Source organism: Cladophialophora immunda (assembly GCF_000835495.1).
Source record: "Cladophialophora immunda strain CBS 83496 unplaced genomic scaffold supercont1.5, whole genome shotgun sequence".
Lineage (NCBI taxonomy): Eukaryota > Fungi > Ascomycota > Eurotiomycetes > Chaetothyriales > Herpotrichiellaceae > Cladophialophora > Cladophialophora immunda.
The window spans coordinates 1,137,205-1,153,670 of NW_015622545.1; the positions used below are offsets into that span (position 1 = coordinate 1,137,205).

The following is a 16,466-nucleotide window of genomic DNA, read 5'->3' on the forward strand; positions in this document are numbered from 1 at the left end:
CGTATCTTGTTCGCTTATCTTGCAGCTCGCGTATCTTCGCATATCATACTCGCGAATCTATGTGAATGTGTAACAATACCGACGGTAACAACACCAGCGCCAGCAACAGCAACAGCAATTGCAGTTGCAGCGGAAAACGACCTGCCCTACCTGCTTGCTCTGCCTATGAACACCATACCACGCGCATTTGCAGGAGCCCAATTTCCGAGCGTAAGTATGTATAGCTCTTCCACGGATTCCTCCAGCAATAACTTAATCGGTGCTATTACGATGGTCCAGACTCTTCTCTACATATCTAATAACGAGTTCTCGACTACGCAGACCGGCTTCGGGCATGGTAATACAGGAGACGCGATGGCTGAGGATATGATGAACAGCATGGCAAACGACGAGATCTTCTGGAACGACGGCGATTATCTGGTTGATGGCGCTTCGCTCTGTGAGTCGCAAAGTCCCGACCATATCAGTGGTCGCTAGGGGGAGATTTCACTACGATACAGAGTGGTTGCCACCAGCGGTCCCAGGACACTACCAGTTCAGCCAGGTTGTCCTTTACGACGACGACCTTTCCTTCCCAGATGCAACGCAGGCCGAGACGAACCGAGACGAGTTCAGTCGCGTTTTCCTTTACGACCACCTCGTCAGATGCAGCGCAGGCATTACCTCTCCATTACAGTGCTAGCGGAGGGAAACCCCCGGTCCATCTCCTTCCCCAACCTCCAGGATGCTGCCAACTTAGCTTTCCGAGAATTCCGAAACGCCAGCAAGATCGACATGCCCTCTCTCTCCAACGTGGCTAGGTACATAGGCTTCTACACCGACAACTTTCAAACGCTCACTACGCTGAACCTGACCCAGACCAGACCGGCGGCACTTTGGCCTTCGCTGACAGCCCCAGCTTAGCCAGCTTCTCCTCCCCCTCGCTGACGATGCTGGGCAAGTAACTTGAACCTGAAGGCCATTGATGATCTTATGACGAGACGAACCTGGTATTACATTGGGAGGCTCAAGCACCCATCGACGGTCTCTCCGCCTGAGCACGGCGACCACCACCAAGAAGACCGCACTGCAGATCAGCCCAAGGCGAACACCGCCACGAGAGCACACACGACCAAGACCAAGCAAGGCTTTCACTGTCACCGATGCCCCCACTGGCATGAAGTAGACCAAGGCCGAGACCGAGACCGAGACCAAGTGAAGGCACACGCAGTTGATGAAGTCACAGGAGCTAGGCGAGTCACGGCAGGCACTGAACAATTCTCCGATCTAGGTCGAGGCGAGGCGACTGAGATCTCGACTGCCAGCAACCGACATTCTGAGCGAGAAGCCGTCCTTCCCTCACCTCTGGTGGAGCTGCAGAACGCCATGAGCAAGCTAAAGACCACTACAGGCAGAAAGAAGGCCGCTACTGCCACACCTCAGCCCAAGGCAACACCGCCACGGAAGCACCCAAGGCCAAGACCAAGACTGAGGCACCGGTATGTTTCCAGTCGGAGTGATGGCTCCTTACAAGGACCGTATTGCTAACGATTGAGCCAGGCTCTCGCCGTCACGATGCTCCTCCTACTGTCCTAAAGGAGACAAGCCCCGGAAATAATCCTGGCAGTCAACGGAGACGAAGCGATGGACGCCGTCAAGAACGTGGAAGTGCTGGGAATTATTCAGGCTCAAGCCCCATAAGACAATCACGAATACGAAGAGGCCTTTCATCCTACCATCATCACTGAAAACGGCAGCCCCAGAGTCCCCTGGGCAAGCAAACTCTCCGTACTTATGCTCTGGAACGATACATACCGCCGAAGCTCTGCTGAGTTCTGCTTGGAGCCGGGCTCCGCCGACCAAACCCCCTTCATCGTCGAGTACTTGGCAGTTGCGGCGACCCAACAGACATCATCAACACCACCACTTCATGGCATACCCCGGTGTGAGCAACAGCCCCTATGCTGGCGCCAGCGGAGTCCCAGTAGTCAAGAAACGCCGTGACGGCATCCACTCTGACGTCCTTATGGTCGTCTTTGGGCTTCACAAGCTCATCATCAGTCGTCTCGCTGAAAGGCTCTACAAACGCGGTATCATTAAGGTTGCTACGCTGTCATGATGGGGACTCTCATTGTGTTGCTCGTCTTGTTCGTGTTTGATCAGTGGGACGACTGCGGTATCATCAAGGTCGCTACGCTGTCGTGATGGGGAATCTCATTGTGTTGCTCGTCTTGTTCGTGTTTGATCAGTGCGACGACTGGAACAACCGCTTGAATCTCCGGTAACGAGTCGTTATTTGAGTCGTTGGTGAGATCAACAACGGGATGCCGTTATCAATAACTGCCTTGTGGCATCCCGGTGCCAGTAACAGCCCTTGTGCTGGCGCTACGGAAGGAGTCCTGGTAGTCAAAGCCAGGACGCCATTCCTATTCCCTTTGGCCACAACACGGATTCGTTTGCCTTCAATACATTCAGGAGAAAGAAGTTGGTTTATACAGGGAGTGCTTTGAGAGCAGTAGCGCTCAGCAGCCCTTATGCTAGCGTCTTCGGAATCCCAACAGTTAAGGAAGACGAAGCCATACACGCCGCCATGAATAGTCATATCATGTGGCAGGCACATCTCGGTGTCAGCAACAGGCTGTTTGCGGGGCTGGCGCTATTGGAATCCTAGCAGTCAACGAAGACGACGCGACGCACGCCGTTATCAAGAGCTATTTTATGGCACGCCGATCGCATCTACAATTCAGTGCGCAAGGAAAGGGGGAAAGACGACAACTCGAGCGGTGCCGCGAAGGCGAAGCGATGTACGCTGTCCTCAAGAACCACATCATCGACACACCTGGGTATGAGCAATAGCACCCGTGCTGGCGTCATCGGAATCCTAGCAGTCAAGAAAAGCCGTGACGTAACGCTGTCCTCAAGAACCATATCATGGCACATCCTGGTGTGAATAACTGCCCTGCCGCAACGAAGACGAAGCCATAGTCGCCATCATCAAGACCGACTTCAATATGCGCCGCAGTGAGCAATAGCTCTTCTGCAACGAAGACGAAGCTATGCACGCCGTCAAGAATGTGGAAGTGCTGGGAATCATTCGCGCTTGAACCCCAGAAGGCAGACACTCGAAGACATCAATCCCGACCCCCTTCGTCGTCGTGTAGTCGCGGCGACTCTACGGGCATCATCAATGACACTTCATGGGATAATACCGATCCTGCGATCGTCTAGTTGGGCACTCGGCAGCCCAGAGGGCACTCAGCAGCGCACTCGCAGGACTTGACTTTGCTTTTTTTCCTGACGCAGAACCACCCAGTGGCTGATTGACTGTGCTGTGTTTTGTTTTGGGTTTTTATCCTGTGCAATATGTTCGCTCGCTCACCTTTGCGAGTCATCAATGGATGGATGGATGGATGGATGGATAGATAAGAATGTAGTTCAAGCGAGATCGTGCACCCCGGTACTTGCCCGCCGCATGCCTTGCAGCCAACTTGATTGCATACTCGTCGGAGTTCCGTGGGCAGTGGCCACTCCACTTGAATTTCGTCAGGGAACAACTCGGGCCCGTTTGTACCCACACATTTGCACTCACCTACTCGCTGACTAACTACGCTACAACTGTGACACTGGTGAGCGGGTGGGTGGGCGAGTGAAGTCGAAGAGTGCGCTACAGAGTGAGTGCTGGGTGCCAGGAAACGGTTTAGGTGCTGGGAATGCCTGTCGAGTGCCCTGCGAGCGTCGGCTGAGACTCACTGAGTGCCCTCTAACCCACTTTTCGTGTTCCTCGAGTGTGTTGGATGGACAAACCTTTTGGCTTCTCGTCCAAAAACCACTTTGTTTCCACGGTTGATCCAAAACACCGCTTTTACCTGCTCCTCGAGTAGGTTTGCAAGTGAGTGAGACTGGAGAGCAAGTTCCCCAGAGAACGAGAGCAGGTTTGTAGTTTGCAAGTGAGGAAGATTAGAGAGCAAGCTTACAAGACAGAGAGTAGGTTTGTAGGTTTACAAGCTATCTCCGTCACAGTTCTAATATTGCTGAACACCTCCTACCTGCGCCTTCGCTTGGACGAGATCCTTAGTCTTGGATACTCTCTTATGGCAGTTGGAATAACCAACAGATGGAATCCGAGAGGCCGACCGCAAGCTAATGCTATACTGAATTTCCGATATCGACGTAGCGAGAGACTCGTAGCCTTACTCCTTGAATATTGCCGCCACAGAAGGAAGCGGGGCTCGAACCTGGCCTTGGTACGAACGAAAGGGAACAGCTGGTCGTCCACCGCGCAGGGAACAGATAAGTCGTCTGTTTGACACGCCATTCACACCAAAAAATCGGAAGAGATCAAGCTTCAGTTGCCATAGCATCCGCTTGAAGCACAGATCGCACCACGGTTGCAGAATCACAGTGGTAGATGCTTGCCTTGAAGTGATAGTGGTTCGGGATAGCGAATGTCAATGTTGCAAGTACTTACTTCCTCCTTGAGTAGCTTTGAACGTTGCGATAGCCCAGGCAAGTTTGAACGGTCAGTGCATGCTCTTTGCCTTCCGCAGCTTGGGCAGGCGGTGGCTACCATGGTCGGCTGGCTTTGGCTTGCGCTTAGAAATTGCTTGATCTCTTCCAGTATTTCCTTTGCCTGCGCTAGGCTCTCTTCCATCTTCTGGAAGGTTTCTGTCCAGGGATCCATTTTTTCTAAGAGGTCGAGCATAGCTAAGTGGTGACTTTTCTTGATCTTCTGCGTCGGTTCACTTTGTAAATGCGTGATGAGAAAACTTGCTGGGCGGCTTGCCTACCTTTATATCTAAGCCCACGGTGGCTGTACTGGAACTAGCATCATCGGTTTAATTCTGCTGATGCGTCTTCGGCTGCCGCTAGCGATAGTGAGCAGATGCTAGACTTGTCTCTGTTGAGCTTGCGGAGACACCAGACACTAGAAGCGCAATCTCACGTCTTTTCTTTTTCGAACTTGCCGTGGGCCGCACGAACATTGCCAACCGTATGCGGCCAACGTTCGACTGCCGTCCAAAGAGGAATGGTGAGCGCCACCGACCACGATCAACTCTGCGAAGTTGGGAAAGGGGACTATTACAGCGAAGGGAAGTTGCTGGATTTGCAAACGCTGGAATAGAGTATGCGCTCACACCTGCCGCCTCTATCCCGTTCGCTGGGGACTCGGTTTTCCGACTTCGAAATGGGAGCATGAAACTAACCCCAATTGGGCTGTACTCTCAGCCAACGTAAAGGGCCAGGATCAGTTCATTAGCACCTGTCTTTGCTAACAGACTTGCAGTATCTGGTCTAAGGGACAACAAGTAGGGCGGACAGTTGGGGGTCGACTCGAAAGCTAAAGTTGTATTGAGTTGCCGATATCTATGTAGCAAGAGGCATTGTAACATCGACAAAGTGATGATACGATCCTCAGTCGCCTCCGACCATACTGCTCTCCAATTGATCTTTCGCTGTGCTTCGGATCTTGTGGCGTAGCCGGTGCGTTAAGTAGACACGCCTGGTACCATCAAATCCTTCCGATCCGACTCGATTGCCTTGTCCACCATCTGAATCACTCTTTCGTTACCGGAGCGTGTCGCTGCTTGCAGCGCTGTACCAAACAGTCCTCTGGGTGCCTTGGCGTCCGCACCGTAGTCGAGCAGCAGCTTGACCACCTTTGTATGGCCATGGTAGGCCGCGGCCTGCAGTGCGTCGCCGCAGCCTGCCCGAGCGTTGATGTCTGCACCGCGATCCAGGAGCAGCCGCACTATCCCTTCCTGGCCAGACATTGATGCCGCTTGCAGAGCATTGCCAAAGTCTCCTCCTTGCGCATTCACGTCGGCACCCTTTTCCAGAAGCAGCTGGGCGAGTTCATACTTGCCGCGAGTCGATGCTATTTATAAAACCTTTACAAACTGGTCCTTTTGGGCGTTGACGTGTGTATCACGCTCAAGGAGCAGTCGGACTACCTTATCTCGGTCTTCCTTCGTCGCCCCTTCTAGCGCGGTGTACCAAAATCCTTCATTGGTGGTCACATCGGCACCCCCGCCAAGGAGTAGCCGGACTATCTTCTCATATCCCAGGAGAGCTGCCACCTTCAAAGCAGTGCCGTAATTTCCGCCCGGAACATTCACGTCGGCACCATGTTCAAGAAGCAGTTGGACCACGTTGCTCTCGCCGTTCAGCAACGCGGCCACCAGAGCATTACCATGTTCAACGCCTTGAGAGCCGTTAATCAAAGGGCGTGTCCAAGGAAATTGACTTGTAAAGAGTCTGAGAAGGGGTTCCGGTTATTCGGAGTCAAAGCTTGTGTGAGACTGGACTAGACATCTCATTGTACGCACTCCTCCGCCTTGGATCTCTCCTGCCCGCATTTGGTCCGGGTGGATGATAAGGTGTGTCAACCGTCCCTGAGGCTGAGTGGGTCTTGAGCTCCTTCCAAAGGAGCTGACACTGTGATGTTTGCGGAGGTAGAGGCTGAAGCGACTGTCTGGGAGGGTTCTCGAGGTAGCGAAGATGGCGCTACCGGCGTGATAATAATGTCGGTTGAGGTGCTGAGGTGGAATAGTTGCAGCTGTGGATGCGGATGTGATTGGGATTGTAGCCAGGTCAGCCCTGGATACGCTTGGGGAGTCACCGGCACCAGCGATGTGAAAACACCTTGGAAACATTGTGCCTGGAGCACCACGTTTGATTTAGCGCGTAGTTCCAGAGTTGCGGGCGTGGATGCGGATGTGCATTTGGAGCATCTATCACGTGCATGTGCCGAGACTAGGTAATCCAGAGGGAGAATAGGAATCATTCGCCCATGTCGGCGGCGAAGTCGGTGGGGCCGCCCTCGTCCACAATGGCTATAGACCTGTGGCCACAACGCGCCCTCGCAAATACGCTTAGGGAGTCACTAGCGGCAGCTTGATGTGAAAACTCCTTGGAAGTATTATGCTTGGATGGAGCACTAGGTAATCCGGAGGGAGACTGCCTATGTCGGCAGCGAAGTCGGTGGCACCAGCGCCCACTTGATTTGGAGGCACGCTGGAGTGATAGAGGTTTGGTGGATACGTCAAGAACGTTGGAATAGTTGTAGGTATGGAGTAACCAGGCTAAATACGCTGGGGGAGTACCTGCGGCGTGATGTGAAACCTCCTTGAGAAGCATTGTGCCTGGAGCACTAGGTCTGATTTCTCGCGTAGTTCCGGTGTTGCAGGCGTGTCCTGATGGCCAAGGATAGTTGCATGGTTGCGTGGCCAGACCACGCTGTCTGTCGAAACACGCCGTATCCAGCGCTGATTGTGGTGCGAAGAACTTCATGTCCAGCCGGAATTGGGAAGGCGACCGGCGTAGGGGAGAACTCGCCCGTCTATTGGGAAAGAGGCATTCTCTGCTGAGCTGGAAGTATCTGGCTTACAACCGCCATGACAAGAAAGCAGAAACTGCATTCCCACCCACTATACAACAACGTCTTAGCTCACGATTCATTTTATGTGAATGTCGGCGAAACAAAGCATAAGAGAAAGGTGAGATATGAGGTTGGAATAGTTGCAGGTGTGGATGCGGATGTGGTTGGGCTCGGCGACAGTCAGAAGGTTCTTCGTCTTGCGTACCTTGGGTTTGACAACCACCCTGTCGAAGATGCGGTGGCATCGACTGGCAAAAGAGTGGCGAGCCCTCATGACAAGGCTTTGGAAGGAACCGTCTATAACTGGCAAAAGAGTGGGGAGTCCTTGGGTCGACATTGGACAACATTACTCCAGCTCTCAGCTTGCGACCTTGTAAACGCCCGATTTGCCAACTTCCGATACGTCTTCCTTCATCATGGACGCCGGAAACCCTTTCAGCTCCTCGTTACTAAAGGGGAACTCCTCCGGGACCACAATGGACAATGTTTTGGAAGGAACCGCCCATGGACTGGACAAGAGCGAGCCCTTGGGTCGACAAGGCTTTGGAAGGAACCATCCACCGTCATGCTCTGTGCTGGGGGGTCACCGGCCGCGTAGTCTGAGGTTAGAATAGTTGTAAGTGTAGACGTGGATGTGATTGGCATTGTAGCCAGGCAGGATACGCTTAGGGAGTCACCAGCGGTGTGATATAAAGCCTTCACAAATAGAAGTATTGTTCCTGGAGCACCGGGTAGTCTGGAGGGAGAATGCCCGTGTCGGCGGCGAAGTCGGTGGTACCAGCGCCGATTGCAGCGGAAAGAACTCCAGAGCCAGCCAGCTGAAAACGGAGTCTTCTGCAGACCCAAGGCCCACGGTGGATTGCAGGCAATCACCCATCAGACGATAGAAGGGCGAGAAGGCCCTAGGCCAGACGCTTCTATCTAGTAAAAGAATTAATCAGTTGAGTCTGTAGTGAGGTTATTAAGATAAATTTTCAGCTTTAGCTTCAGGTGGCACGTGCTTTCGTGTTTTGGACGTGAAACGAGCCCGCGACCGCGTTTTGTGACAGTTGCTTGATTCCTGGGAGAGGAGTGGGAAGCCAGTCTCGAAGGAGAAGGTAGATTGCAGCATCACTCACCACTTGTAATGCAATATTAAAAGACGATGGAAGGGCAAGAAGCCGCCGGGCCAGAAACTTTTTTTGTAGTAAAAGAATTGATGTTTGGGTTGCGATAACTGATGAGGGGCAATGTTTGTGGCGACGAGGATGAGGGATCTTTTGCGAAATGAGGGGTCGAGAGGCGCAGGCGCTTACACTTCGACAACGACCTCCAGGAACTGGGACTTTACCATCCCATGCCAACAGGGAATTCTTCGTCGCACTTTTGAATCTCGTGGAACACACCCGCCACTTTGGCTGTATGCTCACTGCGGAGTTAATTACGCCTACTCAGAGGCACCGCGCCCTCCACCGCCCCCTAGAATCACATGGCAGGTTGGTGCTGCTACAATCTAGCTTCTCCACTGAAGCTGAAGCTGAATCTATCCCAACCTCGTGTTCTCGCTGCCTACCCAACAACCTCCATGTTCTCTACGGTTTCAACTACGGACTCAACAGACTAATTATTTTACTACCAAAAGGTTTCTTACGACGTACTCGGGGCTACCTTCTCGCCCTGCTACCTTTTTTCAATATTGCATTGCAGGTGGGTGCTGCTGCCAGCTAACTTCTCCTTCGCTGGAGCTTAAGCTGAATTTAGCCCCAGCCCCGGTGTTCCCACTACGGACAGTGCTTTCCGTGGCACTCGCAATCCTTCGAGATCACAACACAAACTAGATCACGACTAAGAGAACTTCCCTCCCGCGCCGCTAGAAGATCAGGGTGAAGTCGGTGAACTGCTCAAAAAGTTTGCCGATAAGGTCCCTCTCCTCAAAGAAAGCTATCCCGGTTGGAGCGATGAAGATTTAGTCTATGCCTTGAACGAAACCGACGGCAACGTTAATACTGCTATTAATCGCATTTCAGGTAGTGAGAGAGCTGACACTCATATTCCTATGCCTAAAATCGCTAATTATTCTACTTTAGGCACCATCTCACAATACCTCCCGCATCAACCGACGCTTCTACTTGGGGTCGTGGCCGTGGTAATTTTGAAGGTCGAGGAAGAGGTCGCGGTGCTAAACGTTGTGCTAGAGGTGGCCGGGGTGCAAAATCAGTCACCACCGTATATACAAATAGCACAAAACCCGCACAGACGACTGAGGGCTTGGATTCTGCCACTGAACATGGGTTGTTTCCAATTTAGACTATTGAACTCGGATTGTGTGTAACTTTCCCCAAAGACAAAAATTGGCAAAGAAACCTGAGGAGTAAGAAATGCGGTTTTTTGATTGAAAGTTGAACAAAGCGTAGTCACTCTAGCGTAGTCAGTCAGCTAGGGGCGGTAGCGCAGGCAGTGCACCGCAGTCAGCGCAGTCTGTCCAGCGCAGTCGCTGAAACTTTACTTTGCTTGCGACGTAGACCCGCTCACTCACCCACTGTGCTGTGTTTTGTTTTGTTTTGTTTTGTCTTATCCTGTTTGCAATGCAGAGGTTAGGATACATTCTGCTTCAGCTTTAGTGGAGAAGCCAGATTGCAGCAGCAGCACCCACCACCTACAATACAACATTGAGAGGATTAAAGTCGAATGTTTCAACATTTCCATCCACCAAACCTATCTCAATGCTTACTGAGAGGCAGCCCTGTCGCCGGCTGCTGTATTTGTTGATAATCACATCAACAACCTTCAGTAACTGAGTTCTATGACGCCGCCATCCCATGCCAACAGGGAATTCTTCGTCGCGCTTGGGATAAATTCAGCTTCAGCGAAGCCGAAGGAGAATGATTGCTACAGCACCTACCACCTCTCGACCGGCAATCTTCGCATACGCTGAAACCTTCTGAGGGCTGTTTCTTTGGGCTCTACCGTTGGAGTACTTAGTTCTGACGACAATGGGTTCTTTGGAGACTTGGAGGTAGGAGACAGAGACCGAATCGGCGGGATCGCTTTGGGACAGTTCTTCCGTGTGCAGTGCAACGACAGACAGAATGCGACCAGACGATATGACACCGCCAGCTCCAAAGCGACAGTATGGTTTGGCCAGTGGTATCTTCGGGATACCATATCATTCACAAGGCGGCCCTCCTCCCACCCAAGTTCCAACAGAAGAGCCAACACAACCTCTCACCAGCTCAGCACCCAGACTGGGGAGTCGGCAGTTGGCGGATTCGCAAGCGACGTTGATTGTAGAGTTGGCATCAAGTCCAGATTATCTCATTACCCAGAGAGCCCATGATGTCCTCAACAAGCAGCAGTGCGAGAAAATCTTATGGCTAGCGCTGCCGCCGGCTCCGTTGTTTGTTGATCATCAGGTCGCTGACGTGGCGTCGAACGCCCATCCCACACCACCGTGGACAGGCGTATCTGGCATCTTCGATGTCAAGGTAGATAGATTCAAGCAGTGACAACGTAACTAGTTGGCCTCCTTCTGGAGGTGTTGAGCCAGGAGCACTCTATAACACCAGTGTCTCTCCGGCCCTCTCTTCGGCGCCATCTTGGTGACTGCTCATCTGCGTGGCCCCCTTCTGGAGTTGTTGAGCTGGCTGGCCTCCTTCTGAAACTGTCGAGCCAGGAGTATTCTACAACTCCAGTGTCGCTCTCTTCGGCGCCCCAAAAGTGAATTCTTCGTCACACTTCTGAATCTCGTGGAACACACCCGCCACTTGAGTTGTATTCTCACCACGGACTCAACGGATTAATTCTTTTACTACACAAAAGTCTCCAAAGGCTGCTCGAAGCGGCTCTAGATTGGGCTCGAAGGCAGCCCCCCCACAGCCGTTTAGTTCCACCCACTACACATCTTCACAACCTTGACTATTCGTTTCAAGACCTTAAAAGCATCGAGTCAGCTTTAGTCCAGATCTTGATTCTTGAAAGACTATTTATTCCCTTTGGCCTACGAACACGTATTTCCGAATGATGACTCTACTCAGTAAAGCTCGTCCCGACACAGAACCGTATGCCTATTGAACTGGGGCGAGGCTTCTAGCCATAGGCGCCAACTCGTACGGCGGTAGGTAACAGGCACGTTCACATCTTGTAAAGCAGTTGATTGATTGTCTTGTTGTCTCTCTATCTGCCCAGGCGAATAACAAAAGAAAAGACTACCAAGCTAAAGCGGTACCCTCGAACTGACCAATCAGAGAGTGGCAACGTCTGTCTGTACAATGTACAGCCAAAAGTTGACCAATCACCTTGCTCGCCCGCCTTGCACCTCAGGTCCTCTCCAAACCTTTCCCATTCCACTATGTGTATATGAAAGTACAATAGTCTGATGGCTCGTGGAAGACAGGTTCGTGGAGGAAGTCGGGTATGAGTGAGTGCGCATTGACGTCGTTGAAGAGGTCGATGTACTAGGCAGAGGACTCAATGAAGTAGAAGGACTTACAGCATAAGATCTTGAATACGTTATTGATGTGCTGTAGTATATACTCGTCAGGGAGCTCGTTAATGGAGACAGGCTCCAACTGTTGCTCGAAGTACTGGAACCTGAGCACACATAGAATCCCAATCTGTCCATGTTTGTCCATCACCTGCGGGCCAGAGGGTACTGGACGAGTGAAAATATTGCAGCAACTCTATAGCTTCCACTGTCACAAGAGGTCAGGATATTGGCGATCAACAACTATAGGTTCAGTTAGTCATTGATCGTACGGAAATGGAGAGCAGCATTGTGTTACGAACCGACCATATGGGAGGCCAAGGGAGAAAGGCAGGAAGGAAGGTCTACCGAGGAGAACATGTCAGACGCCAATGTCTTAGTAAACATATTAGCATAACTAAGCGGGGCAATAGAGTAATATACCTAGGTCGGCTTAGAAACATATTAATATGTTTAATATATTTAATAGAGTAACATACTAAATATATATCCCGAGTAGTATATAGCCGTACCTAGTTATATAGTTCTCCTTATAGTTAATAATAGTTATATAGAATCGAGTTCCTCACGATTATCTACTATATATATAGGTCTATATACTATACACTTAGTTTCTAGTCTTAGCTATAGTATCCCTCTCTACTATATTACTAAGTAAACTACCGCGAGTTTACCTATAGATACCTTACGTATCATATAGTAGCTCGTAATACATTAACTACTAGCTTAGATAGTAGCGGACTTAACGATAATGTCTAATAGCTTTAACCCTAAGTCGCCTAAGCTTAGACTCACCTAGTAATCTAATACCTCTACTATAAGTATTACTACTTTAACTATTAATAATATAGAGGCCGGAAAGATAAAAGACGACCTTAAGGTTAAATAGTACTATAGAGATAGAAGTAAACTTAGTATATATCTTATATAGTTAAAGGCGGTATTTACCTTATAATATACTAAATACTCTACCTATATAGAAAAAGTTTTATTTATAGGACTTTAGCTCTATAGATTAGCGTTTAAGTAGTTTAAACCTATTATAGAGGACTACCTTAGCTCTATATTAGTATAGCGAAGTTAAGAGATAAACGAAATCTTTAGGAACTTCTTAGTTTTTAAGGAAAGAATTAAGTAGATCTTTAGGATACTAAGAGAGGAATAGTTAGTAGCCTAGAGGATCTATTAACTTAAATAAATAGGATCCGCTACGCGATATTACGCTATATTCTAACGCTATACTTTGAAATTAGATTAGGAAGATAAAGCTTTCGCCTTAGTCTATTATTAGGGGCTAAAGGATTTAATTAAAGATAGAATAGGGATAGATTATCTTAACGAGTATAAATCACTTATTAAACTCTCTATTAAGACCAATAACTAGTTATACGAACGCTAGATAGAAAGGAAAGGGACTTTTATAGGGGGTACGACTTATAAGAATAAATAATACTATAGAGAACTAATAGACTTAGATATAATCTAACGCGGTAGTTCCACTCACTAGAAAGCGCGAGGGGGATAATCTAAGGCTAGGAACGATAGGTCTCGTAGATTACTATAGTCGGAGCGAGAGAAACATAAGAAAAACAATCTATACTATGAATATAGAAAATCCGAATACCGTACGAAAGATTATAAGAACGGTCTAACGCTACATATAATAGATAACGGTATAGCTAGTTATGAAGAAATAAAGGCCAATACTTCATAGGGAGCTTAGATAGTAGCTAATAGTTAGAGTAATATAGTATAGGAGGACTACCTAGGTACGGAATCTCAAAGGAAGATAGGTAGATCTAAATAAGATATAAAGCCTAAGGAGGAAGCTACCTTAGAAGAACGGAAATAACTAGAAGAATTACAGTATTAGCTCTTATTATAGATAGCGTACTATAACGATAGATATATAACTTACTACTTAGAAAAGATTAGGAGTAGATAGTTTCTAAAATAATAAAGAAGAGTAGCGAGACGAGCTAATAAGCTAAAGCGTTAGGAAGTATTTAGGGCTAACTAAGAGAATACTAATAATAAATAGGGATTCTAGATAATGCGTATACTAGAACTAGAAGAACCTACTATATTTATCGTAATTAAATATAATAATAAGGAAATAATAATAATTATACCTTACTAGAGATTATTAAAATACTAGTATAAGGATAATTACGGACTAGAAGTAGAGTATCTCTACTCTATATTCGATTTAGGGTAGTTAGCTAATAAACTAATTTTAATCACGATAGAAATCTATTAGACTATAGAAATAGAATGCACTATTCTAGGGATACATTCGCATATAGGAAAAAGTGATAAAGCGTTTACAATACTAATTATATCGCTATAAGAATAGAGCCTTAATATAATAATGGTACTAGAAGGCACTAGAATAGTATAATTAGTCTATATCTACGAAAGATATTAAGACTACTAGGTAATTACGTATATTAGAGAGGTATAGACTAATATTAGAGAATTATATGATAATATCGACCCGCTTATAGATTACTAACTAATATATACACTTTATAATAGTTACGTAAATAATAACATTATTATCTAAGAACTAAACGAGAACCTTATACTAGGGGAAGATACTATATACTAATAGTATATAGTACTAGAAAGTAATAAGTATAATATTAAGATCGTTACTAACTTCTAGAAGATAGATGACTATAAGACTAAGTATTACCTTAAAATACTATACTAATATATAGTTTATAACCCTTTTAGGTTACTATAATTACTACTTAAGAGAATTAATATAAAATAATACTAAGACTAGGAGTATAAATATAAAAAAGATATATACGTTTACTAACTAATAGAACTAATAATAGTTAAAATAAGACTTCTAGAGGGAACTATAAAGAGGATTATTATAAAAAGGAACGAACTTAAAGAAGTATAGCGAGAAAAAGGAGTTATTCTTAAGCTAATTCTATTAATATTAGGACTCCTAAGGAATAGAAAGATAATTAATAAACGCGAAGATCTAGACTATTACTATAAAAGACTTTTATACGAAGATAAAGACTACTAACGGTAATATAGAGATTATTTATATTACTAGAATATTAACCTAAGACGGCCCTATATACTAATACTTAAAGGAGTCTATACCGACCTTATAGAGATAAGCCGAATATATAATAAATAAGAATACTAATAAAGAAGACAATTATACTTACATTACTAAGAAAATATACTAAATATAATGTTTACTAATAGTAATGATAGCGGAGGAGATCTATATAGGCTATTTATTATCGAAGAAATAGTCGACGATAGAGTAGATAAAGACTTTATAATAGATGATTTCTACTACCTAAGTAAAGAGAAATACGATATAAAGATAAAATACCGATATATCTATAATATTAATCTAGATATTGAGAACGTCCTAGCATACCCCGAGATATTTAAGATATTAGAAGAGTATTTCGATACTAAATACTAATAGAACGGAGAGCGATATATATACTAGCTAAAAAACCTATAAGTGACGACTTAATAAGGCGGAGGAGTTATAATAATAACCTAAGGGTTAGAAAGCCTTAAGAGTTAAGAGAGATAACTATATTAGATAATCGTTACGTAGCCTTTACGGTAGAATTAGCGAATATTTAGATTACTATTATAATTAACTTAGGAGCTAACCAAAGCTATATAAGTACGACTATAGTTAGAAAACTATACGAATATAAAGTAAAGAAAAGACTTCTATACTCCTTAAAGATAGTAGATAGACGACTATTAAGATAGATAACGATAGAAATAAAAGACATTCCGTTAATAATTACGAAATATAAGGAAATAATAAACCTAGATATAATAGATATCCTAGGATATAACGTAGTTTTAGGAATAGACTAGCTTTAAAAACATAATCTAATTATTAACTAGCGAATAAGGATAGTAATATTTACGAAATGTAGTACCGTATAAAGGGAGGACTAATTATCCCTAAAGGCTCTAAAGAGAACGATTTTAGTACGACTAATAGAACGTATACTAACTAACTCTAGTATTAGGAAAATACTACCGGAATATAAAGACTTTAAAGACCTCGCTAAAGAAAGAGAAGGTAACGCGGCCTTATTAGAATATAAACTATAGGATTATAAGATACCCTTAGAAGAAGAAAATAATCTAGAATACTACGTACGACTAATTCTAATATCTAAAAAAGAGGAAGATTTCCTTAAGGAGTATATCGATAAGTATCTTATAAAGGAGTTTATTAAATCTTTAAAGTTAAAAGTAGCTTATATAGTACTCTTTATACTAAAAAAGGACGGAGGATTAAGACTATATATTAACTATAGACGCCTTAACGTAATAATAAGGAAAAATCGATACTTAATACTAAGAATCGATAAATTATAGGACTAACTCTTAGAAGCTAAATAATTTACGATAATTAACGTTAGAGATACTTACTATAGGGTAAGAATAAAGGAAGGAGAGGAGTGAAAGACGGTATTTAGGACCTAATAGAGTCTATACGAATATTAAGTAATACTCTTTAGACTAACTAATACACTAACTACCTTCTAAGAACTTATTAATAATACCCTAAGAGAGTACTTAGACGAGTTTATCGTCGCCTACTTAGACGATATTCTTATATTCTCTAAG

At 46.0% G+C, this 16,466-nt stretch overlaps 2 protein-coding genes across 2 annotated transcripts; one reads left to right on the forward strand and one right to left on the reverse strand.

Moving 5' to 3' along the window:
• Positions 1-354: 354 nt before the first annotated feature.
• PV07_08696 (uncharacterized protein) lies at positions 355-1,575 on the forward strand (the record flags this gene model as incomplete). Its single annotated transcript, XM_016395890.1, has 4 exons — positions 355-439; positions 859-940; positions 1,391-1,478; positions 1,540-1,575. The coding sequence occupies 4 exons, from the start codon at positions 355-357 to the stop codon at positions 1,573-1,575; spliced, it is 291 nt and encodes a 96-aa protein (XP_016245746.1).
• Positions 1,576-5,465: 3,890 nt separating this feature from the next.
• Positions 5,466-6,632, reverse strand: PV07_08697 (uncharacterized protein; the record flags this gene model as incomplete). The annotated part of the gene is made up of 3 exons (XM_016395891.1): positions 5,466-5,822; positions 5,874-6,181; positions 6,302-6,632. 3 exons carry the CDS (start codon positions 6,630-6,632, stop codon positions 5,466-5,468), a joined length of 996 nt encoding a protein of 331 aa, XP_016245747.1.
• Positions 6,633-16,466: the final 9,834 nt, after the last annotated feature.